We start from the raw sequence: 24,708 nt of genomic DNA on the forward strand, positions 1-24,708 counted from the left end.
TTATCTCTACGTGAGTTTAGATTGTTTTAGAACTGGAGAACTATACAACACACCCAGAGGAGCCGAGGGGAAAACAAGAGAAAATTGTTTCACCTATCTTTGGAAAGCCAAAGATAGGTGAAAACAATGGTATTATCGAAGGCAAATAACCTCAAACTACCTCTAAAATCATATGAATGTATTGCATTCACACCCAGGTGAAACTCCTAATACTCCTAACAGTGAGGAGTAAGCAAATCCCCTTAAGTACCACATCAGGCACCAACCCTTTCCCTGTCTCTGCTAACCAGGTTGCACTATTGATTAGACCTGCTACTGTCTACTGTCATGTGGTCATGATGCTTTACACTTGTTCACATACAGTCAGAAAAACTGGGTGCACGTGAAAGGCAGCTCTTATTTGTCATAAATTATCAGTATGTTTCAAGTGAAATAAAGCAGCGTCGTTATTTGTTACTCTCCTGCAGTATTGATAATGAGGATGTATTATGGCACAGTTGACAATGAATGCAATGTGCATGCGTTAGTGGGAGGGATTATCCACCAAGTAGGGCAAGTGGCTGAGGCTAAGGACTGCAATTCCACCGAGCCTAGTTCATTTCAGTCATCCGCTCAGCGCACAGACGGGACAAGGAGCACTTTCAGCGCTGCTTATTTGTCAAAGTCCCCCCCCCCCCCCCAAACAAAGTGAAAATGGTAAAGTACATGCGACAGCACAGCGAGGTGAAACCCGAAGAGGTTCTGTCGGAGTCTGATGCTTCAATGGACCAGCAGGATTTCGGAGAATTGTCCGACTATTCTTTCAGCGACGTTTTATACTCCAAATGTTCCGCAATGGACCAAATCGGCACTTTCATGAAGAACGTGCAAGTGCTGCTCGATGCAGCAAATTACCTAGAAAATATCGACAAGAACAACGGAAGTAAGTAAACACGGGCAGTAGGGGATATTAACACGTAATGCGCCGAGCAGACAACAATAGAGGCGAAGGCGACAAAAGACGCGCAGCGGACAGATGAGCCTGACAGCAGCCAATATATTTCACCTGCTACTGAAAAACTAGTCTAATCGACCTAACACACAAAATATCATCCATTGAAAAGAAATCGGAAAATTGCCTACATTTTAAATTCAGAACGAAAGTGCATTGCCAGAGAGAGATTTTATTGCAACAATAGCCTTCAGCTAAATGATCTTCTGCTCCCATTCTGACCAAAACTGGTCTTTGACAGACCGGGAGATTTCATTGAATAAGCACGATTAAATAGACCTTGCATATGTGCACATTTAGGTTAATTCATGTAGACATTTATGATGATTAAGACTCCTAATTTTCGAATTCATCTTTTATCTCAGTTGATCCCAGCTCCTTTCACGCTTATTCTATTAAAATATCTCATCCACTCAAAAATATAGCATTCAAGGACCGTCTTGCACATACAAACTGCGAGTTTGAGTTTATTTTCTCTAAATATTTCCAATTGAAAGCCCACCTATCATTTTCAGAAGCAGCTGCTTCTTCCTTGTATGTGTTGTTCACATGGTTTCCACATGGAACAAATTGTAAAGTTTTCATTGGTCGGCACACATGTTCCCAGCGCGAGTCACTGCAGATAGCCAATCACACGCGGGTTCACGTCTGACGTCCTATGTTACTGGGATGGAGGGTTCATGGGAACTGTAGGCATTTTTAAACAACCGTAGAACAGAAATGCGTCCTTTAAACATACAGCCTAATGCATGAGTGTATTGATATTAACATTTGCTAAGAAGGGTTGTCTGTCTATTACAATGAGTTTTAATTCTTTTAGTTTAGTTCCATGGATGTGTTGCCAATTTAGAATTCAGGTCAGTTAAGGTCACATCCATCATGCAAATCCAAGCCCTCCTGAAGCATTTAGCTTGGAGCACATTTGTAAAAACTGTACAATCCTCTTTTTAATCCTCTTGATCATTTTCATCACCAGAATGTGAGCATGGTTATGCTTCAACTTACCCTGTGACCCAGACTGTTCATCATCAGAAACAGCGTAAATTCAAGAACAAGAAATTGGACAATATTCACAACAGGTGTGATGTTTGTCTTCGTTTATGCATGGATTTGAGAACATATTTTAAATTCTACATGATGCACAATCACTATTAATAAAATTATTATGAACATTACATTATCAGTATTGTGGTATAGCATGATTCTTTTATCATTGCAACATTAGATTGTATAACTATTGGATTTGGTTTGTACATATAATATGTTGTATTTTGCATCATTAAGACTTGTATAACATTTTTGTTCATATATTTATAACATCAACAGGTCAGCACACAATGAACTGGAAAAAAATAGGTGAGTAAAACAAGACTGAAGAGGTCATTTGTATGCGTGTTTGTGACAAAGACAGTACTGAAAGGTTGAGACTACACTGAAGGACACGATGAAGATAGTGAAATGTTGAGACGGTAGGTCATCTTAGAATTCTGCCATCTTATTTCAGTCGACTTTTGTGCACAACAACTTATGGCAAAATTCAAACAGAAGAGGGAGAGAGTAAGATAGCATCCACAGCATTTTAACTGCTTTAGCAAATGAGGTACACAGGGAGTCTATCTCAAGAGCCAGCTGTCCCAAAATGGAGCTTCAAGCTGATAAACCACAAGCTTTCTCCATTCTGCCATGTTTGCATATCGTGGTGCATAACATTTCAAAACGAGATGCGCTGCAGGCCTATGAATCAGCCTATTATCATCACAGGACTTCCAAAAAGACATTTTTTATCAACAACTTGGAAATTCACCTATTGTGTATGATGGCAGTGTGCATTTTGCAAGGCAAATAAAAGGGAGGTGTAATGCAGCCTCAGTAGCAGCAGTTCCTAGAGGACATGCAGACATTTCCCCAGTCAGCAAATGGGAACCGTCTGTATCCAGACAACAGGGCTCCTTCCTGAGTGTTTCTCAGCTGCAAATGTAACAGCAGCTTGCTGCTATTACTCCAGGATGAAACGGCCACTGCTTTGAGCATGGCACAAATGTCAGGACACGTTTATCCTAAAATGAAATGCCCAGTTAATCTTCAACAGCAAACCATGTGTGTGAGAATCTTAGTTTTAGAGATGCACTTAGTGATGAGAAAATGGGCATCTTCACGAGCAAGGCTTATTTCACATCCGGCTATTTTATTTTACAAAATGGTGGCCAATGCAGAGAGAAGAGATGACATCACAACTTGACCTACATTTTTCTCCATTATTTGAAAGGAGAGTGAGTGTCCTTTGCCAGTTTCTGCATTCATTCAGACCACAGGCCCAGAGGCCTCGGTGGATCAGAAACAGAGTATTGAGCTGACCTCAGCAAAGGTGTCAGATGGCGAAATGGATAAACAGATAAATCAAGTGCCTGAATATCTTGTTACATTGCTTATCACAGATGGATTAATGCTATCATAATTAGAATTTAACAGGACCAATCAAACAGCGGTTTGCCTTAACTATTACAGAACTAATCAGATTGGATAAGAAGGTAATCAAATTATAATCTGATTTAGTCAGCATCCGTGAAGATTACGAGAATACATTAGTCTGGAAATTAATCTTTATGTCTGTATAATTGTTGGACAATGCACATTACTCCATGTATGCTGTCTCAAAAGAGAAATGACCCGTCTTGAATGTGTCTCCTCCCGCAGACGAGCACATCTCCGCCTGTGTTTGGAGAGGTTGAAGTCCCTCATCCCTCTGGGACCAGACTGCAGTCGACACACCACACTGGGACTGCTCAACAAGGCCAAAGCACATATCAAGGTGTGGTAGCCCCTGTTGTATGGTACCATCATGGGATTAAGGGCTGATTTCTGTCCAATTTTGTGCTCAAAAGTAACCCAAACATATCAAGATACTGTTCCCACTGCTTCTTTTTCCTGACTGGACACATGCTAATAGTTGGTAATGCTAGTTTGGGAAAGTAGGAGTAGCAACATCACAAGAGTCATCATGCTAAAATTGTCCTTTTTCACAACAGACTAAAGCAGCTAAATCGTGAATTTTTTTATTTACTCCTGTGCTTTTCCTACTGCGACATATCAAAATGTCATCAGTGAAAAAGGCAAATTGCTTGCAACGTCACATTACAGCCATTCATCTATTTTGTACGTCATTTTGGACAGAAGCCAAGAATAAATGTAAATGTATCTTTTGGTACATAATTCATGTTTTACACTCACAAAGCAAAATGCTATGTGTGCCTATCACTCACATATACCTGAAATTAAGAGACATACCCTTGCGTAAAAAAACGGTTGCTGTCATATTGACAGCAAATATAGATCTGCAGTACTAGAGGATGACGTACAAGAGGAGGCGCCTAGAATGACTCCCATTTAATAACTATTTGAGACCTAATGTGAATCCATAGTGATGGTTTATAAAAGCCTTAACCAGTCAATAGACTGATCCTGATTTTTTATTTATTTTTAGAACATAATTGTATTTTAGTCTCCTAGCTCTCACCCTTGGTGGCCCACAGCCTCTGGTTTCCTCTCGAGGTACAAGCTGCTGTGATACTTTACTGTCCATCAGGCGTGATCACAGTGGAGCCCCACTGTCTACATAAGCAGCTCAATATTTAGCCAGAAATCCATTTGACCTTTGGAATTCTATACATTGTGTTTTGGAATTCTATACATTGTGTTAGGTGCGTTAGTTTAACAAAGACATAACCGCGCTCTTACTTGTTTTGTAATCATGGCCGACACGGTATAAACACAGGAAAAGAGGAGAAAGGTCTGGTTTTACTACCTCTTCTTTGAACTTTTTGGCTCAGTTCATTCAATATCTAATACAAAAGGTTAAGGACAGCACACACGTGATTTATGGCAAGCTGAGACCAATTTGGTGCTAAACTGTCACTCAATCGCCTCACATTAGAAGTGGGTAAATGAGATATTGAATATAGCAACAGAAAAGTTAGGGGTTTTCACTGGACACTTTCATGCAGTCAGTTTTCTCAGAACTGTTAGATGAACTGCACTTTATTGTACTTTGGCCTCAGCATTAGGACATTATAGTTGCTGTTTGGTCATTTCAATTTTTCTTCCCCTTTTACAGGACAATCTCCCTGTTGCCAGGGCTATCCTTTGTAGGATTTTAAGCCTTGTTGAGTCTTTGATTAGGTCTTTTGTCTTTCACACTTTAGGTTAATGTGAATAGTAGTACACTGACCATCACCAGATCTGTCCTGGTTGTTAGAACTGCCTGCCTGAATGGGCCATTGAGTATGCCTGAACTGCACAAATGATTCTGTAGCATCAAAGCATCCAAGACTCAACACTTTGGCTCCCCTGATGGCTACAGTCTAAGCCAGATGAGATATTTTGGGGGAAATATCGGATTTTCTAAAACCCAGTCTGCAGGCTCCAGCAGTGGGAAGCAGTTGAGGGATGATTGAAGGCTGAAATATGAAAGCAATCCTGGCAACAGTCTGTGAGAGTGTGTATGTGTGTGTGTGTGTGTGTGTGTGATGTCATCTGTTGACTTCAGACTTGCCTGTTACAAGTCCAGGAAATGTGGCCCCTGAATGCTGCGGTTTTGTATTTTTGGAACCAGAGGTTGTGTGGATGAGTAAAAGGGCGGAGTAGGTGCAAGCAGCATGAAGCTCAATACAGCAGGAAGCAAAAAGTAGAAAGAAAACACCCTGTATTGTGCGACCAGAAAAGCATGAATAAGTGCTACTCGCACTTGCATCACCGTACCAAACTCCATTATAAAACTGGTATTTTACTGCTTTTTTGCAAACATACAAGTCTCTTCAAACATCACTCTGTGCCTTCCTGCCTTCAGTCTGAAACATTTTACACAGCAGCCTCAAATTTAACTTCTCTGGCAATATACAGTTTCCTCATTTTCAGAGTTGACTTCAGGAAATGAACCATGCATGACAACTGATACAATACAGCATGTGTCACTGTGAACTACAATGTCTTATTTTCATTATTTGTATAGGTATATCCAGCTGTACAGATACCACAACAGTTGTTTTTTCCCCCACCAGCAGTAAATCTTGTTCAACAACTGGCTTGCATACAAAATGTTAGTACTTATATGAATTAGTTTTTTTTTAATTTATGGCACGATCAGATGTGATGATTGGTGTGAAGCGATTGGATTAGGTTAGTTTGGTTATTTGTAAGCTTCTTAGACATACTTTAAGTAAGCGGTTTGTGTGTGTTGTTTGACGTATACAGGCTTTATTTAAAATAACTATTGAACACCACAAATGTACCAAAATCAATGTCCAAGCTGGGGAAATTAAATAAATTAAAGCTAAGAAGGCAAAGAATGAATGTTTCTGCATGCAGGACAAGATGACCTTCATATTCATTTATATACCAAAACCAAAACAATTACTCTGCCTTTTGCATCAAGTCATCTTTCACTTATATCCACATCACACAGAGACATCAGCTATTCCTAGAATCCAACCATGCTGAATATTTCATTAGAAGGGACAGGGGGTATCCTATTTGCAGCAGAAACAACTACATATTAACATTACTGCACACGAGACAAGTTCACCATCCTCTAATGCGTGTAGTATGTTAATATGAGGAACATCTAGAGAGGTGTTGTCATAACATATGACATGATGTTGTGGGATTTAATGTAAACACCCAATGTGGTGCGTGCGCGCGCACACACACACACACACACACACACACACACACACACACACACACACACACTCTTGATTACCTGTACATAACAATACAATTAACTCTCCTGCATTTTCTCTTATTCAGAAACTTGAAGAGATGGATCGGAGGAGTCTGCACCAGCTGGAGACCTTGGAGAGGGAACAGAGGCACCTGCAGAGGCAGCTATCCCAGCTGCAGACTCATGGAGATAGGGAGAGGGTCCGTACGGACAGCGTGGGCTCCCGCATGGACTCTGACCGCTCAGAGTCTGACAAAGGTCAGTGTTCTGAATCAGAGCCTTTATCCAAGGACACACCTTTTAGTATCATTAGGGTTCGCCAACATTTAAGGCAAGCACAATTTCAAACATTTTAACTTGCATGATTCAGAAAACTAATCCGTATTCATTCATTTTGTTTTTGTGCAGAGGAGATTGAAGTTGATGTGGAAAGCACTGAGTTCTCCCATGGAGAAATGGACAGTGTAAGCACCAGTGGTGCAAGTGACCTGGACGACCACAGCAGCCGGCAGAGCTCAGCTAGTGATGAAGGCTACTCCACATGCAGTCTAAAACTGGCTTTCTCTGCTTAAAGCACCAGCCTATACTTTCACTTCAGCTGCAGTCTTTTATGGCTTTCACCTTTAAAGTACCAGCCTAAAGCTCCATTCTCCCTTTGCAGTTTAGGTTAACTGTCTTCAGATGAAGAACCAGCCTCAATCCCATCTTTGACCTGACAAATGAAACGTCTACTCCACCCTGAGAACCAGCCTTAAGTTCAACTCAGCCTAAACGTTTAAAAAGCCAAGGGGCTCCTCTACATCAATCTGAAACATTTTACACAACAGCCTCAAATGTAACTTTTCTGGCAATATACAGTTTCCGCATTTTCAGAGTTGACTTAACCAATCACCTGAATGACCTTTAACCCATTACCAGCTTGAATCAACCATACCTGCAATCAATACTGACCCTGTAGAGGACCCATGATCGCACCAGTGTCCAACACTGGAGGGAAACTCTACCTTCAAGTTAATCCTCTGAAACCAGCAAAAACACTAAAACCCCTATACCAGCTAGAAGCTCATCATTGGGAACGTTTGCCTTGTAAAAACATAGCCCCTCTTCTTCGGATAACATATCCAGACATCACTTCTTCGTCAGTGTACAAGCCGGTGACAAGGGCTACAATGTCTGCATTCCAAAATGTTTATTACACTCCTATAACCTCTGCTTTAGGACCCACAACCATTACTGATCTATGTGGCGTCCCTTCTCTTGACTGAAATACAGTTGTATCCAAACAGGTGGTGTAGTCCACCCTTGTTATTCTAATTTATTTTGCATTATGATTATAGTATTTATTTTTGGTATATTTAATTTTACTGTTGCTAGATCTTGGTCATGCTTGAACTTTAATTTTTTTTCTTCTTTTAAATGTTTACCAAATTACATGACATTAAATGTAGCCCCACATCAGCATATGCAGTGCTAAAGGTTTACTCAATGTTTTGTTGAAAGAATCACATCTCTTTCACATTGTGTGCAAATGCAATTTTATTTAGACAGTAATAAGCTATCCCACACTGTCCAAGCACAAGGCTGAAAGCAATAAAGCGTCTAGTTTGATCATATCCTTAACGTTGGCTGTGTTCAGAACACCATTCTGTCCGTCCAACACCAAATTGCTTTTTGCTACTTTTCCACTTGCTCCAGTAGTGGAATCAGTTTTAATATTGAGCATTAAAAACGACTGTAATTGATTTAAAAAAAAGCTATGGTGCATGTGTATTGAATGTAGCTTGTCTAATCATGTTGTAATGTGCTTCAGATTGACAAGTCTTAAACAATGTCTGTAGAATGAACATAAACACTACAGAATACTCATTTTGGTTTATACTTCAGTTTAAGTTTAGTACTGTATCTTTTATGTATTGTAGCAAAAAAAAAAAAAAAAGAGACTTCCCATTAATAATTCTATGTATATTTGACATGAATCCATGAAACCAAATAAGACATTTCAATATGATCATTTATCCGCATTTTCCTGTTCCAAGTCCTAAGGAGATCACCACCAAATTGTGTCTTAACATGGGTATATGACTCTTGCACAAAGTTCCTTGTTACAGGTCTTTCCCCCCAACCTGTTTGGGAAACTATAAAATGCACTATGAAAAAGACTTTTGTTAAGGAAGTACATCAAAGCACACCTCCTGTTTTCTCTCATGCTTAATCAGCCATCCAAGGTGACTTTGTTGCAAAACATGTGCTGCTGGTCCCCTGCTAGTACTTTGTTACAGTTCCTGAAACTTTCCCTGGAATCTTAATAAACCTCTACCACCCAGACAATAATCAGTGTCTTTCTTTAAGCTTACCATTAATGTTAAAATACTTAAAGTGGGCGTCTCGTATTAGACCGACAAGTATCACAGATAAATCAAGTCTGTAGTTAACACTGTCCTGTAAGCCTCCTGAACTACCAATGTCAGACATGTCAAACAAAAAAACTGCTGTGACTTTTGAGGAAATGGGTTGTATTAACAGATGCAGCATGCTGCTCGATTTATTAATAATGGTAAATCCTATAGGACCCAAAAGAGCAACAATGTAATGTAAAAACAGTTAGAATGAAGTGGAAGCAATCATTTAAAAAACTGAAAACAAAACAATGTTTATTTCACTGTTATATACACAGAAATTAAAACGCAAATTCAGCCATGTCAAATCAACACCATTATTGACGTTCAGACTCCCTAACAATGGATCAGTGTTTAAAATCCAGCTTCAAATTTACAAACCAAAATCTGCGGGTGTGTATATTTATACTCAGGGGTTAAATTGGGCTCTGTGGTTTCAGGTTTGCTAGTTACCAAAAATTTGAGGAAACCTGCCGCAAACCATCTTAAAAAAAATGATATAGTATCATTTTGTAAAAGCAAAACAGCGTTTAAAATAGGCCCAATGAGTTAGATTTTCCTTAAAAACAATGTATGGACTCATACAAAAATAATCCCTTTCAATCATCACTTGTGACCCTCTGGAAGTGTGTGGCAGTGTCTGTATCTGCAGAGACCCTGCTCTCTGCCTGCATTTTCTTATTTTGCTGTGTTCGGGACGTTTCTGGGCATCAACCTCTAAAAACATTGCGACCAGCTACCAGATCATAAGCACACATCCAAGAGAAAGCTACGAAAATGGTGGACAAAAAATGCAAATATAGTAAGTCAAAACATGAAGTGGACAAAGCTCATTCCAAAACCAGAGTGAACCTGGGGTTGGCTTTCACCTGCTGGCGAGCAACATAACCCTTGTTGAGCCGGGAAGGAGGGACTCGTTTTGAATGTTGTGTTTAAGAACTGCGACCGACAAATCCTACTCATTTTGCCCTTAAATAGAATATCAAAGCCATTTACATTCCGTTATTAAAGCTGTCAGTTTCTCTGACCTAAGCGCCTACCGATGACATAGAAAAGCGTAGGCCTATGTAGTGGGGCTGAGGCCCAATTTAACCCCCGTTTATACTCTTAGCAGGTATTTGGCCTTAGTGAAACCTGGACACAAACAGCAAACCCTACGGCTTTTCTACACCACTCCCTATTCTTACATAACAATTGACCATATTCCAGTGCAGGGAAAATCCCCTCTATTTGATATTTTTTTGTTGTACCTACATAATATAAGAAAACTACATCAATATTTCAAACAATGGTGTGCAAGCAATTCCTTTCAAAGCTTTCTTTAGTTGGGACAAATAAATCATGTATAAACACAATGGAAAACACTGAAACAGCTAGTGTACAGTGGATTATTATATACAGAATATATCAGGTCACTGAGGCATTAGATGTCTGACATTGTATTTTGATGTGTCATGGTACTGGGTCATTGGCTTGTCTGCAATACCACATGTTCCCACTCCAACCTTTCCATTTACACTTTCTGGAGATGCAAATATGCTCCTCTTTACCTATATGAAAAAACAGAAAAGTCATCATTAATGTTTCAAAATACAACAATGGATTATTGACTTGGATTGATGACTTTTAAATATACAACACACATGCAATCTTCCCACAGCAATTCATGGACTGTGTGGAACTAGTTTCAAGTTACCTAGCCCTCCAGTCATGTACCGCGCTGCAGTATGCAATGCAGTGTGAAGGACAAGGGGTTGTTATGCTAGTGGCTGAAATAGCTCAAATCTCTCCATCCATTGAAGAGATCCATGTAACTGTGAATTCACACTTGGACTTTTTTTAGCTGAATTTTGATGCTAGAGAGCAAATGGAAGGAGACGTCTACAGTAAGTTACCATTGTCCACTGTTTGCTCAATGCGCCATGGGTTACTCTCAAATAAATTCAGGCTTCTAAAAAAAACACGTACCTGTCCTTTCTTGTTCTTTGAGTAGGCTTTGTTGTTGAACTGTTGCCACTTTGACTTTTGTTCCTCCCTCTCTTGCTCCAATTCCTTCATCCTCAGTACCTTCTTCTGTGCTTTCTTCTTCTTATACTCTCTCTGCTCCGCTATCTGCTCTTTCCTAAAGAGACAGACAAGGAAGAGAAACTTCCTTTAGAAATTTAAATCCTGTCCATGATGTACAAATACACAAACGTGATATAACAACTATGAAAGAATATCATTAATGAGTCCAACATACAGTATAACTTCAAGGAAAGCTGCATTAACGGAACCTATGACCATAAATACAAAATATATTCAACTATAGTAATGTATAAACTGTACTATTGCATATTAACCGTATCTCTGCTGAAGCCATCTCCGTTATGTAAATCTGTTAAAAGAGCACACACTTAGGGTCTCTTTGCTTAGTATGTGCATATCAACGATCGTTCTTTATGTAGAAAAATGACACAGGACGAGCATTGTTAAATTAGTCAAGAGAAATAAAAGAAGTCAACAGAGGCACTGTTGGTGTTGCACGTTAAATGTTAATTTGGGTTCTAGGGGGCATACGTAATTTCCAACCAGCAAGGACTAATAAAGCTAGGTGCTTGATTTTGAAACTGTATTGCAAAATCGTTAACTCAAAGTTTGATAGTTTAAAGAGAAGTTTTCCTTTTTAAGGATTAAAACGACAATCAAAAACCTCAATCATTTATTTAATCAACCAGGCCTGGAAATGGTTTGTTTTGATGTCTATATGCCTATCATCTGCCAATCATCTACTGTGCAGCCAACTTTTTTCAAATTCACCCATGTCATTACCATGCAATATGAGGATGGCACAGTAGAGCGTTAACTGAATACTACTCCACTCACTGGTGCTAATGTCCTAGAATTATAGTCATTTTACAGCCAATTAAAAGGGAGCTGCTCACAATTATATAAACCAAGGATTACATGAGACAAAACAATTAACTAAACAAATAGGTGGCACTTGCACAATGTAATGGGAATCCCAATACATTCCTTAAAATGTTAATAGGCAGGATGTAAGCAAAGGTTTGTGTATACGCACATTAAGTGAGTGAGACACATAAGAGTTTTTTTGTTCATACTTTGATTTCGGCTTTAGACTCCCATCCTCGTCAGAACGTCTCCCCTCCTCTCTTGCTCTGAGGTTCTGCAGAGGAATCACTTCAGCATTCCCGTACCCAGCGAAGGTGACGGCTGCGGTTCCGTTCTCCCGGTCTATCTCCTCAATCTCAGCCTCATACACCCTGCCAAAGAATCACGTCTGTAAGCAGGTGAGTATGAGCCAAATACTCAAGCTCTACTTAATAAGCAACGCTTAAATAAATATAATATTTAAATGGTAAATGAATGTGCGATATGTGACTACAGGATATTCTTTGAGCATTTTCTATGACAACAATTTACCTCAAGAATATACATTTTGTTACCCTTAAGGTCAAACATGCACGAAACTAAATGCACTGACAGAAAAAAAAAAAAGAAAAAAAAATACTGCTTGGCAAATTGTATAACATTTACACCTTGGGATTGAATGCATTCCTAGCCAATCTCAGATTTCAACTACGCAAAAAGAGCCCAAATTACGCTCTACTTCAGGTCATGCCTCTGTTATGAAAACTTGTTCCTTGTAGGTTTTTTCTAACAATCTTTCTGAAAAGCTAATGACATGAGCAATTTATTCACATTTTAAGATACATTGTTATCCACTACTATACAGACTAACACACACCTCATTATTTAACAAAGGTAAAACAACCCAAGCACTCAATAAATACATTTGAATGTAAAATTATAATACCTTTGTTAGAATACGGTGTTTTATTGAATCGTTTACCACAAAATAATAGAACACCACAATATAATTTGTGGGCTTTTAGAACGATTGACTGACAACTCCTGAATTATCAGCCACAGTGAAATAACACCAAAACCCAAACAAAAATTTAAATGAAATGCTTGCCGTGTGGATGGTCAGGTTTGGGGGAATTTCTCAGTGGGTAAAATCGGTTTGAATTGTGCAAAAATAAGTTCCAAAAAATGGCTTCATCTCGAGGGACAACATGCACTTATTATCTTACTACGAATAGTTAGATACTTTTGTCCAAAGTGACAAATTACGTACAATCGTATGCACCAAAGATAAACAAATAACATGGATGGACATACATTAATTATGTTATATATATATATATATATATATACATACATATACACACACACACAATTATACATATGTATAATTATTAATAATTCATAAAACCACTACTCTAATTCAGATAAAGAACTCAAATTGTACTGCTATAAGGCATGCGCTTGCATGTAATGTTTTCATGAGAAGAGGCTGGTGATACTCACTGTCCGTCCTGATTCCACACAGCCATACATTTGTCCCCCACTTTCCAGCCATGCTTCAGGGGTACCGTTTCCGAGCCATCGGTACTAGAAGCGCTATCAGTGGGCTGTGAGGTCAGGAGGTCTTTTGTCAAATCGATGACTTCCTGTAGAAGAAAACATGATTAAAAAATATATATATATTATTTTAAAATCATATTTGCTTGTAAATGAGGATGCATATTCTTACAATGTAAGAATATATTTCACAATATAAGGTTATACTGCAAATCTATAGAAGCAAAGAAAGGCTCTAAGGATTTGATTCTTGTAGGTGAACACCTAATTGTGATTTTTTTTGGTAGTTGCAAAATCTGAAATTACATATTACAAATTTCAGAGAGGAACTCAAACTATATACATTCAGATTAATAATTTCCAGAGTAAAACATTTAAAGGCTAGAATTTTAGTGGCATTTGATTTTCAACACATTCAGTAGTGGTTACATGTAACGATTAGGTATTCAGTTGCTTATAAATCTGAATTATTACAGTCTTTATTTGCTTCTGTAACCCAGCAATGAGAAATACGCTTCTTAAGCGGAGTGCGAATCACTTGAATGCATCACATTCACACAAACCTGCAAGTCTTTCTGAAGTTTAAGAAGGTCTTCATTTTCTGAGTCGGTCGATAAGGCAACTTCTACTTGCTGTAGCTGGGCTTTGTAGCTGTTCAACTGTTTCACCAAGTCTTCCGACATCTGTGTGTTGACAAAAAAAGACCATTTTCTAAAAAATGTTGGCTAACGTTAACTAGCTAGCTACTAAAGGTAAACATCTTAAAATCGCGAGCCATCTTTGCTTAGCAATAATCTAATCACACAAATTGCTCGTGTAGTGTGTATTAAATGCGAAATGAGTGAAACCTGGGCTACTCAAAATTTAGCAATAAAGGAAGAACATATGTCACTAAATGTACGTTAGCTTAACGCTAAAACGGTTAACGTTAGCAATATGCCTCGGCCCTCTTTCTTCGACGTAAATTTGACGTTACGACGGCTAACGTTAATGCTAGCAACGAGCGGCCAAGGTACAATCACAAAAAGAAAGGGTCAGTGTGTAATCTTACCTCAGTATAAATGCTCTTGACTGATAAATACCGCAAGCATTCAAATCTCAAGTCGACGATTTGCCAAACCTAGCTAATGTTACTGCTTAAAATAACAACAGTACGCGTTATTTCCTCCCGTACACAAATAGCCAACCGGAAGTCGGGGGCAGGAAATACCTTCTTCTTTGGGTTTTAACGTCAGCTTACATCCTTAAAGATGAACTACTGCCATCTTCTGGAGATAGTTAACTCCTACAGCGTATAGTATGTTTATTCACGTTCGACAGCTTCTGGTACTCCACAATGATACAAAAAAATGTTGGATGAGCCCCTATAATGTGATGTGTGTGCCGTTTAGGTTGCTGTGTCCAATTCTTAGCCTGCTTATTGTTACTTGCTCTGTTTGTTTTGTTCCCCTACTTCTTAACATACATACATTAGGCTAATCCTTTTTGGATTGAGTGTTAATGTCTCCCTTTTATTGTGTTATCCCATCGCTGTTGCCACTGTTGAGTTACTTTTCTCCACACTATGCCTTTTCACTCCGATTTTGATCATTTATTATCGACTTTAACAGTTGGGAAAAGACTTCCTCGCGACAACAAGAACGATCAGATCAAGTACAAAGAAGAGTGATAGCGTGCCCAGCGGCACTACTCACATTATATCTTCAGTCTGTGGATCATGTTCCCATACTGGTATACAGCTATAAAAGTAAGTGTGAGACACTTCTGTGTCTACTGTGACTATAGCCATACCATATGACTAATGGTTGGTGACGTGTCTGTGATCTGTATCTTAACATTTTTAAAATGTTTTTACATTAAGTCAAAGGCTACGTATGGACCCCAATCCTGATTTCACTATATATAAAGTATCCCCACCAAAGGACTTTCAAAACTGAGGGCCTGGGAACCCTAAGGGATCACAAGATGAATCTAAGGGGTCATGAGAACATTACTGGACTAAGGAACTAAGACGTTTCTACAATAATTAGCATTTTCTTGAAATAATACCGGCCTCTTAAAAAATATTTAGATGAAACAGTTTGAGAGGGAGGGGGAAATCATACTGAACTTATACACACACACACACACACACACACACACACACACACACACACACACACGTAGACATGGCTTTGTATTACGCGGTCACAAGCAAAAAAGGTTGGGAACCACTGCCATAAATCACTGCTAGATAAATAGGTGTGCTTCTCTCTTCAAATACATATTACGATAATAACAAGCTGTGTTACAACAAAACATACCAGACTTTGTACTTGGATGTCAGATGACAAGGATGTAGCAAAGAGATGCCACAATGTTATGATTATACTTGTGTATCAAATACACAAAATGTCTGTTTGATTTATACTATTACCAGGAAAGCAAATTTTGTCTAGGTAAACATTTTATTCCTGTAAATGTACTGCTCTTACTCTTGCACTACTAGTGACTGATCTCTTCAGTAAGTGGCTCAGCTCCTCTCTACAGATTTAGGTATTATTTCAAGCTTTTTTTCCCAGGATATATCTGAACAGGTTGTTCATAAGGTAGAACTGCAAAATTATAGTGTACTCTTAATCCATTCTAGTTTAATAAACTACAGATATTACTTCTATAAATCAAAAAATATTGTTAATGTCATAATCAGCCAATGGTTTCAGGGTCTGGGAGCAACACCAAATTGCTTTTAAATCTGCAGCAGCAGATGAACCCCGCCCATTCCTGATCTCACTGAGGTGGAGCCAGCAGCAGATCCTCAGCGTCAGATCAGGCCAATATAAAAAGATGTAGTCTCCACTTCAGCCACAACAGATGACAAGATCTCCCTGAGCCTATCGAAAATGTAAGTCTGTTTTATGAAATGTCTGCCAAGGGACTTGACTGCAAGTTTTTTTTTTTTTTAATCCTAAAATGTTGGTGGATGAAGAATTATTTTTTAAAGAATAGATCCATTTTTAAAACCATCTAATGTGGGAAACTAGGAATAAATCAAAGTTCCTTTTATTCTTTTCAATATATATATTTTTTTATCTTTTTAACTTAAAGAAACATTTCTTATGGTTTTTCTATGTTGGTGTCTATTTTCTCACTAACAAAGAGGAAAGAATCAACAAAAGTTTTCAGTGAACAAAATGAAAAGACTAAATTCTCTGATGCTGTGTTCTTGAATGGATGATATTAATTGACTGCTGGCAAACACAGCTTCCAACCCTCCTAAAAGAGCACTGTTCAGACAGTCTCATCGACACCACAGCTCATCCTGATGGGTTGTCTTAACTTCACCAGTGGAAATGAGACTTTGCCTGGCAGGCACCCTTATATTGTGCAAACCTCTGTGCCTTTAACGATCCTGGTGGGTATCCTCATTCTGCTAACTGTGTTTGGCAATGTCATGGTAGTTATTGCTGTGATCACAAGCCGAGCCCTGAGAGCACCTCAGAACTTGTTTTTAGTCTCTCTGGCATGTGCAGACATTTTGGTTGCCACCTTAGTGATGCCATTCTCTTTAGCAAATGAACTGATGGGTTACTGGTACTTTGGTAAAGTGTGGTGTGAAATCTACTTGGCTTTGGATGTGCTCTTCTGCACCTCATCCATCGTTCACCTGTGTGCAATCAGTTTAGACAGATACTGGTCTGTCTCTCAAGCGATCGAGTACAACCAGAGAAGGACACCGGGCAGGATTAAATGCACAGTCTTTATAGTTTGGGTACTGGCGGCCATCATTTCATTCCCTCCGCTTATCACAATGAAAAAGGATGAGGGTAAAAAAGACAGCCCTGAATGTAAAATTAATGAGGAGAAATGGTACATCATATTTTCCAGCACTGCCTCTTTTTTTGCACCCTGCCTCATCATGATTATGGTGTATGTTAGAATATACCAAATTGCCAAGAAAAGAACAAGAGCCCTGCCAGTTGAAAGGCAGAAAGAATATGGCAATCCAGAAGGCACAATGTGTGGTTTGGACGCCCTGGGGAGAAAAGACAGAGAATCTGGGGAGGTGGAAGAGGGGGACGGTAGAGAGAGAAACGGGCTAGACGTGGAGGAAGAACCCTCCTCGTCTGATGGGAATGAAATCATCCTATGTTCCCTGAAGAAGAAGAGGGGCGTGAGAATAACCAAAGTGGCTCAGGTGAAGCCTGGAGAAACCTCCCCAAAGCCAGAGGCGCAGCCCTGTGTGAGAGCGAGCAAGTGGAAAGGAAGGCAGTACAGAGAGAGGCGCTTCACATTTGTTCTGGCTGTGGTCATGGGAGTGTTTGTTCTCTGCTGGTTCCCCTTTTTCTTCACATACACGCTCACCGCCGTGTGTGACACCTGCTGTGTCCCAGAGACATTGTTCAAAATGTTTTTCTGGTTTGGTTACTGCAATAGCTCACTAAACCCTGTTATATACACTATATTCAACAATGACTTCAGGAGGTCTTTTAAAAAGATCCTTTGTAAAAGAGACAGAAGAGGTTTATAAATGAGATTTGTATGCATGCATTTCAAAAACAGCAGTTTTGGTCATCTATATTCAGAGTCTTATCTGTGTAAATATGACTAAATGACTAAAATATATTTATTGAATATTTTAAAAATGTGAAATGTAGCATGTTTTGCTTTTGTGTTTGAACATTTTGTTTATTTCAAATCAGTAAATGTTTGTAATATTAAATCATGCAATCACATTTTAATGTGCAATGTTTGTTTTACAGCTAGTATTACACTGTGGCTGGTTTACATTGTACAATTGTGACAACATGAATGATACATTTTCAACATGTATGTGTTCATTTATAACAGTATTTAAATCAGTCAACTATAAAATATCATCTCTCATGGCTTGGGTACTCATGCTTTAAAGGCTGACTGACAGTATGCTGTAGACACAGAAAAGAGAAAGATTACTGTTGCACATTACGTCTGAGAGAAAACTGGGACAGTGAAAATAATAATGTTTGTATCGTAATAAAGCAGACCTCTAGGGCTCACATCACAGTACATGATGCACAGTACTTAATTTATCAACTTTACAAATTGACAGACCATGGTTGCGCAAGAAATGTTTTACTTGTGTTTGTTGTGCAATATGCTTCAAATACTGTAATCCACTGAAATGTCAATAGTTTGTAAACAAACATGGTCAATAATTTCATTATGACTGAAAAGTGAATCATGTGCTCATGACAGCAATTATTCTGCAAGAGAAATAAATGCCAAAATGATGCACATTATTTGGAAAGTATGCTTCTGTCTACGTAATTGACCATCATCGTGAAAGAAGACAGATTTAGAGAAGCAGAAAATTGTAAATGCCATTTACAATTTTCTGCTTTTCTAAATCTGTCTTCTGTATTGTACTGTATCGAGAAAAAAAAGAAGAAAAAAAAAAGAAAACTATTCATCTTTGTATCATTGTACAAACAATAGCAAAAGGACATGAAAGCAAATTGTACCCTAAAATATTTCTCCCCATACCACCAACAATCGCCTTCATTCATAAGAAGCACGAGAACATGACAATTATGTGAAAAGAAAATTACGCCTAGGAGGTATGGGCATAGGTATACAATATTGAATGGAGCTTATCATGAATTATAGTCCTTCATATCAGGATATCATTAAATCATCCCCTGGAGTCAAACAAAAACCAATGCAGGGATAGAAATATGAGTGCTGCTGTGTGAAGTTAATATCCACACAAGCTTATCAATGTGGTGTACTCAGCACTCCCCCGTCTCTTCTCCTTTTTAGCACATTGTTAAAAGCACTATAACTTTTCTTTAACAAACTTTTAAAGTCTGTGAACCTGAAACAAAGCAAATACACCATCCATAATTGCTTCAACTTAGCAAACATTTCCACCAATCACCTCTCATACATACAGTAAATAACAGAGTGATTCCCATGACTTGCTCTCTGGGACTATGGTGTTTTGAGATTCCTGTGGTACACTTGTTTGGGTTCAACCATGTCTCTGAATCTTAAAATACAACATATTTTACTTACCACAAATGGTAAACTATAGACCAACTACATTGCTGATAGAGTTCCCACGAACAATCTGACACGAGAAATAAAAAACATTGGTACTTGAGGCTTTGTGGCAAAGGGAATTTATCAAAGATAAATCTATTTCTGCAAGGTTGTTTAATCATTACGAGGCTTTGTTAGGACTGAGGGTGACAGTTGGTTTCAATATGTTTAAACTATTCAGGAAAAAGAACCTGCCATAACAGCAGAAGAATGCAAAAAAAACCCATTATTATAGCCTAGTTGGTAGAATATTTTAACAGAAGTAGCAGTTTATAATACTAATATTGAGCAATCAACATTATGTAACATTTAAAATATTTCTACCTGGCCCTGATCCATGGCACATCAATGTGTCTTGAAAGATTAAAGTGCAGTCGTTGCAATCTGAATGCATCCTTTAATTAAAATGATAACTATAATGGAGTTTTTCCGCTATGCTTGAGCAGCAGGATACATACGTTACATTTTTAAAGCACATACTCTCCAAGTAATAGAGATTAAATGCCAAAATACCCATAAACGAGTTGACTAAGCAATATCTTGTTGATTAGTTTGTTGAATGTAAACCACAAAAACATTGGTGACGTATTGAATTAATCACGTGTTACTAAAGGTTTTCAAATTTGTAAAGTTTCAGTGACATTTTGTTTTCAATCTTCTATACCTCACTCCACATTACCATCAATTATAGTTGGTTACAAACTGTAATCATTACTATTGCTATTCTCAGCATGTGTGCACACACACACGTCCACTTTCACTGTGTGTGTGTGTGTGTATATATATATATATATATATATATATATATGATGATGATGATATTTCCACCTCTACCACTTTAGAGCATCACGATTTATGCTTGTGACACCACAGCTTATGAACTATGCTTTATAAGCTGCTTCTGACAGGCATTCCCACAACTTTCACACAGCTCCCCAGTCACTCTTCTCCATTTCCTTCTTATGTCTCCCGCCTTCAGCTCAATAAGTGCTTTTTAAGGCTGCTAGTCATGTATCTCAAAGAGGCTGGTGAACATAAAGGCAATTAAAGACCAAACAGAACAGACTGCATCTCAGACAGAGATTGTGCAGTCAGACAGAGGCATCAGGACCATACTAACTAGTTTAAAATCATATCTAGTGATGAATAGAGTGTTTTAATTGAATGTTGGGTCATTCCTTATGAATTGAGCACAATGCACCATGCACACTGGGACATATACTACTTCCTCCCTCTTGAATTGATAAGGATGTGGGATAATCAAATAACATTGTGAGGGATGCAAGCAGCAGGAAGATCAGGTTTAACTTGCCTCATGCTCTATTCCCTCTGCTCACCACTGCATCTGCCATTTCAATTTTACTCAATAAAAATACTTATTTTAACCGCTTGTTTTTGAATGTGTTTAATTACATTACTTCTAGCTGTCAAAATTATGCAGAAGAAAAATGTTCGAAAAATCAGTATGAAAAATGAAAATATGGGTATTTTCTGATAACTTGCCAGGACATTGCATTTTTTCTGCCTACTAACATAATACTCATAAGTAGCCATTATTAAACTCCAGGCCTTGAGAAAGGGATTATTGTTATTAGTATTTAGAATTAAAAGTCAGCTAGTGGGTTCTTAAATTTTCGTACCTCATCGAAAAAAGCAAAACATGCTCGTCTGGAAGGGGCTCAAGAAGACCCCGGGGGAATGAGAACCCCAACTGGGAGTTAAGAGAGCCAAAGCGCAGGATGATGTGGAATGTACTAAATATATCAAATGTATCAACAAATGGAAGTTCATTCTTTGGCACAGCCAATTTACTCTTTACTCATTCATGCTTTCATTTAATCATATTTACCTCCTCTTTGTTTCTAGATACAACAGGAATTATCTATTAATTTTGAGCATATTAAAAACAATGACGTGCCTTTGGGTATAAGTTTGTATGTGTGCGACTGTGCATAAGACAGAGAGAGAAGAAAAGAGGGGGGTGAAAAGGTTGAAGGCTGAGCCGTTATAAATAGTAAAATATGGGTCTTACTCATTTGTCTTGAGTGACAATGACCTTAAAAACCTGCCACAATAACTTAAAATTGAATAAAAATTGTAATGAGTTTGAAAACATTGATTGCTCTTGCTCATCAACACCAAAAGTCAAAATACTCCTCCCTCTGTGAAACTCCAAGCACCATCCACAGCAATGCTTTCTATGCTCTGCATTGAATCCTCGTTGATACCAAATTAAGCTCTGGCAAATCTCCTGCTCCGGACACCATCATTCTTCATTAGCCATCCTGTCCCGTCTGTGCTATCGATCGTATCCAATTCCAGTCTGGCCTACTATTCTCCTCAAGCACAAGCTTCTGCACAAACCCCTCCCCACCACATGCTTCTGGATGATGTTAGCTACATACACATACATATAGAAAGTAAACACCAACTCCTGATAGTATAAAGCTTACTATTACTGTACTTTTTCAGCGATCACCAGCTATCTGTTGTGGACAACAATTCATCCCTCAGTATGCTGTCAGTGAAAACACACCTACACAGAAAACGCAAGCTGTACCACACTATCAACGGGGATGTCTCTATGGTCTCTCCGCTTTTCCCTTTCTCCCTAGTCATCTACTGCAAGGGTGTCAGCTATTGTGCGTTTTACCTCTTTTTGGCAGGGCCTCTGTCGTGGAATCATAAGTCACAAAATATGATTATTTGAAATGAAAACATGACATGACTACATCATTCAGATGTAGATGAAAGTGGAATCAATATCTGAGGTTATTATTTGCAGTAAAAAAAGGTGTAAGCAACTGTTTCAAATGATTTTCTACATATTCGCAGATGAAATACAATTTTCAAGGCAAGATAATATACTGTATGTTTTAAAAGATTAAAAGCCCAAATGAATTGTGTTGCTACATTCCTAAAACTCAACAAAATGAATACAAGGCAATCTGACCAAGAGTTATTTTTGGGATGATTTTGTTTGTGCTCATGCTTAAATATTATGATATTATTATCACCACTGATATAGTGGTATATATATTCCAAGCATAGGAGTGGGTGGAAGAGTAGACCTGACCTGAGTAGTGACTGCAATCTGTCAAACATTTCTATTTTTGACACATGCATTATTAACGTTACTAACAAAGATACTCTATTCTAAACCGTCTCTGTTACTACTACTGCCATACTTAATGTCATTTGATCTGTGGATTCAGAGTGTGTAGCTAGTGCAAGTTACCTCTACTGGTCAGCAGTTGGCGCCTCGTGTGGGGATTTTCATTTGTATTGACCGATTTCCTTTCTCAAGCGTAGACATGCAGAAAGTGACGTTACACTGAAGATATGTTTGACTCCTAAAAAGGTAAATCATCATTTAAAAAAATATGGCTTGTAAGGCAAGGCAAGTTTATTTATATAGCACATTTCAGCAACAGGGCAATTCAAAGTGCTTTACATAAAACATGAAACATTAGAAAGCAAAAAACGAATAAAAAAAATGTAGTTTAATGTAGTGCATTTTAAGATGCAACGTTAGGGTAACGGTATGCAAGTGGGGTTAACTAGCTTTTGTATATAATGATTATTTATGAAATTATTATAAAGTTACCAACCCCCTGTAGCACGTTATGTTAGCTAGCTAAGCTAGTTAACGTTTGGATCTCTCGCTATTGTTTGTTGGAAAAACTCCGCAGGTGGTCTGGCAACACTTACCGCTATTTTTAACACATTTCCAGATTCCTCAAAGATACCTTTAATCCATTGTAACAAAATATAATCGTTATGCTTCATATAGCTAGATATTAACCGTTAACGTTTACTGCTAGCTATTTCGTTTCCTGCAAAAATGGCAGTCCATCTCCTTATATATGTCTAAGCTTACGTTACTACTTGAGTGTGACGCAAGCAAAATATCAGCGTGCGATTTTAGCGTTTGACGGTTTATTCACATTAAATAAGTGTAAGTAATATTTAAATGGATAAAGAAACCTAACAACAAAACGTTTGACGGTGCATGCTGTGTGGAAGAGGAACAATGAGGATATGTATCTTTGGCTAACAAAGTTGTCTTCGGTTGAACAACTTAGAAAATATAGTTTCAAACGCTTCTTTCGTTCTGTTTGAGATTTGTTCCACTTGGTTAAACAGTTCGTTAAGGAATCTGGAAATATCTTCAAAACCGCGGTACGTGTTGTCCAACAAGCTGGGTTTGTATTCATAATTCAGAAAAAAAACTCAATTGTAGCTAACGTTATATCAATGCAAAATGAAGCATTGCTTAACGTCACTCACTAGGCAGCTGATCAACTAGGCGCCATCCCTTTTAAACAAATTAAAGCACTGAATTTGGACTTGATTCGTTTGCATTAAGTTACCATATATAGGCACTTATATATAATATTGTATCTATAGTCTCACATTGCCAGACCTATCACAGTGCTGTAGAGTAAGTAGCTAGTAATATAGCTAGATATTACTACTACTATAATAGATCTATGAGCTTAGCTATTTATTTATCTTGCACCTCTTTTGTCTTGTACAGCTTATGGTCCAATGCAGTGTTTGCAGCAGGTGTTGGATGAAGTTTCTGGGTAAAGGATATGGCTCTCCTTGATGGTAGCGATGAACCAAACACCATGTGGGTAGGTCTACAATAAACCTATTACTAGGCCTGTTATGTGGAATCAAGACAGAACTGAGTGACACTTTGAATGTATATGCAGGCACAAGGCAAACAAGTTTGGAAAGTTTTAGTTTGTTCATGTGAAATGTTGTACCATGATTACTGACCTCGATCCTGGTCCTGGCACTGGCATCCTTGCTCCCTATGGTACCGATGATAGATTTTCTTCTACCATTTGGGTTTTATTAATTTTTTGTCTATCTTGCTAATGCAAAACAGGATTGACTTTCTTCTGCTCTAAGCCATTACCTCTGATAATGGTAGATCATCTGTGGTGATTGGTTGTGGACTTCCAGATGGTAATTTCTGGTTTAATTGAATGGCCTGAAGGGGGAACTTCCTTCCTTCGGGCTTTGGACAGTATTTTATATTTTGTGAAATAAAATGTTACATATAATGTTATAATATGCAATGTTACATACCATCCTTT

The 24,708-nt window shown here is 38.2% G+C and overlaps 3 protein-coding genes across 4 annotated transcripts; 2 read left to right on the forward strand and 1 right to left on the reverse strand.

Moving 5' to 3' along the window:
* The first annotated feature begins 553 nt into the window (after window positions 1-553).
* Window positions 554-9,489, forward strand: LOC144532659 (max-interacting protein 1-like). The gene is made up of 6 exons (XM_078273554.1): window positions 554-922; window positions 1,968-2,070; window positions 2,318-2,347; window positions 3,686-3,800; window positions 6,794-6,965; window positions 7,116-9,489. The coding sequence occupies exons 1-6, from the start codon at window positions 694-696 to the stop codon at window positions 7,277-7,279; spliced, it is 813 nt and encodes a 270-aa protein (XP_078129680.1). The 5' UTR covers window positions 554-693; the 3' UTR covers window positions 7,280-9,489.
* smndc1 (survival motor neuron domain containing 1) lies at window positions 9,332-23,402 on the reverse strand. 2 transcript variants are annotated; one of them, XM_078273556.1, is made up of 7 exons: window positions 23,309-23,402; window positions 22,836-22,950; window positions 14,098-14,217; window positions 13,481-13,623; window positions 12,208-12,369; window positions 11,072-11,225; window positions 9,332-10,653 (listed from the first exon to the last, which is right to left on the reverse strand). In XM_078273556.1, exons 3-7 carry the CDS (start codon window positions 14,215-14,217, stop codon window positions 10,516-10,518), a joined length of 717 nt encoding a protein of 238 aa, XP_078129682.1. In that variant the 5' UTR covers window positions 22,836-22,950; window positions 23,309-23,402; the 3' UTR covers window positions 9,332-10,515. The 2 variants fall into 2 exon arrangements, with proteins under 2 accessions (XP_078129682.1, XP_078129681.1); XM_078273555.1 differs by lacking the exons at window positions 22,836-22,950; window positions 23,309-23,402 and adding an exon at window positions 14,586-14,736.
* On the forward strand, window positions 16,661-18,753 carry LOC144532419 (alpha-2A adrenergic receptor-like). The gene has a single exon (XM_078273149.1). The coding sequence runs from the start codon at window positions 16,839-16,841 to the stop codon at window positions 18,042-18,044; it is 1,206 nt and encodes a 401-aa protein (XP_078129275.1). The 5' UTR covers window positions 16,661-16,838; the 3' UTR covers window positions 18,045-18,753.
* Window positions 23,403-24,708: the final 1,306 nt, after the last annotated feature.

Source organism: Sander vitreus, chromosome 17 (genome assembly GCF_031162955.1).
Source record: "Sander vitreus isolate 19-12246 chromosome 17, sanVit1, whole genome shotgun sequence".
Lineage (NCBI taxonomy): Eukaryota > Metazoa > Chordata > Actinopteri > Perciformes > Percidae > Sander > Sander vitreus.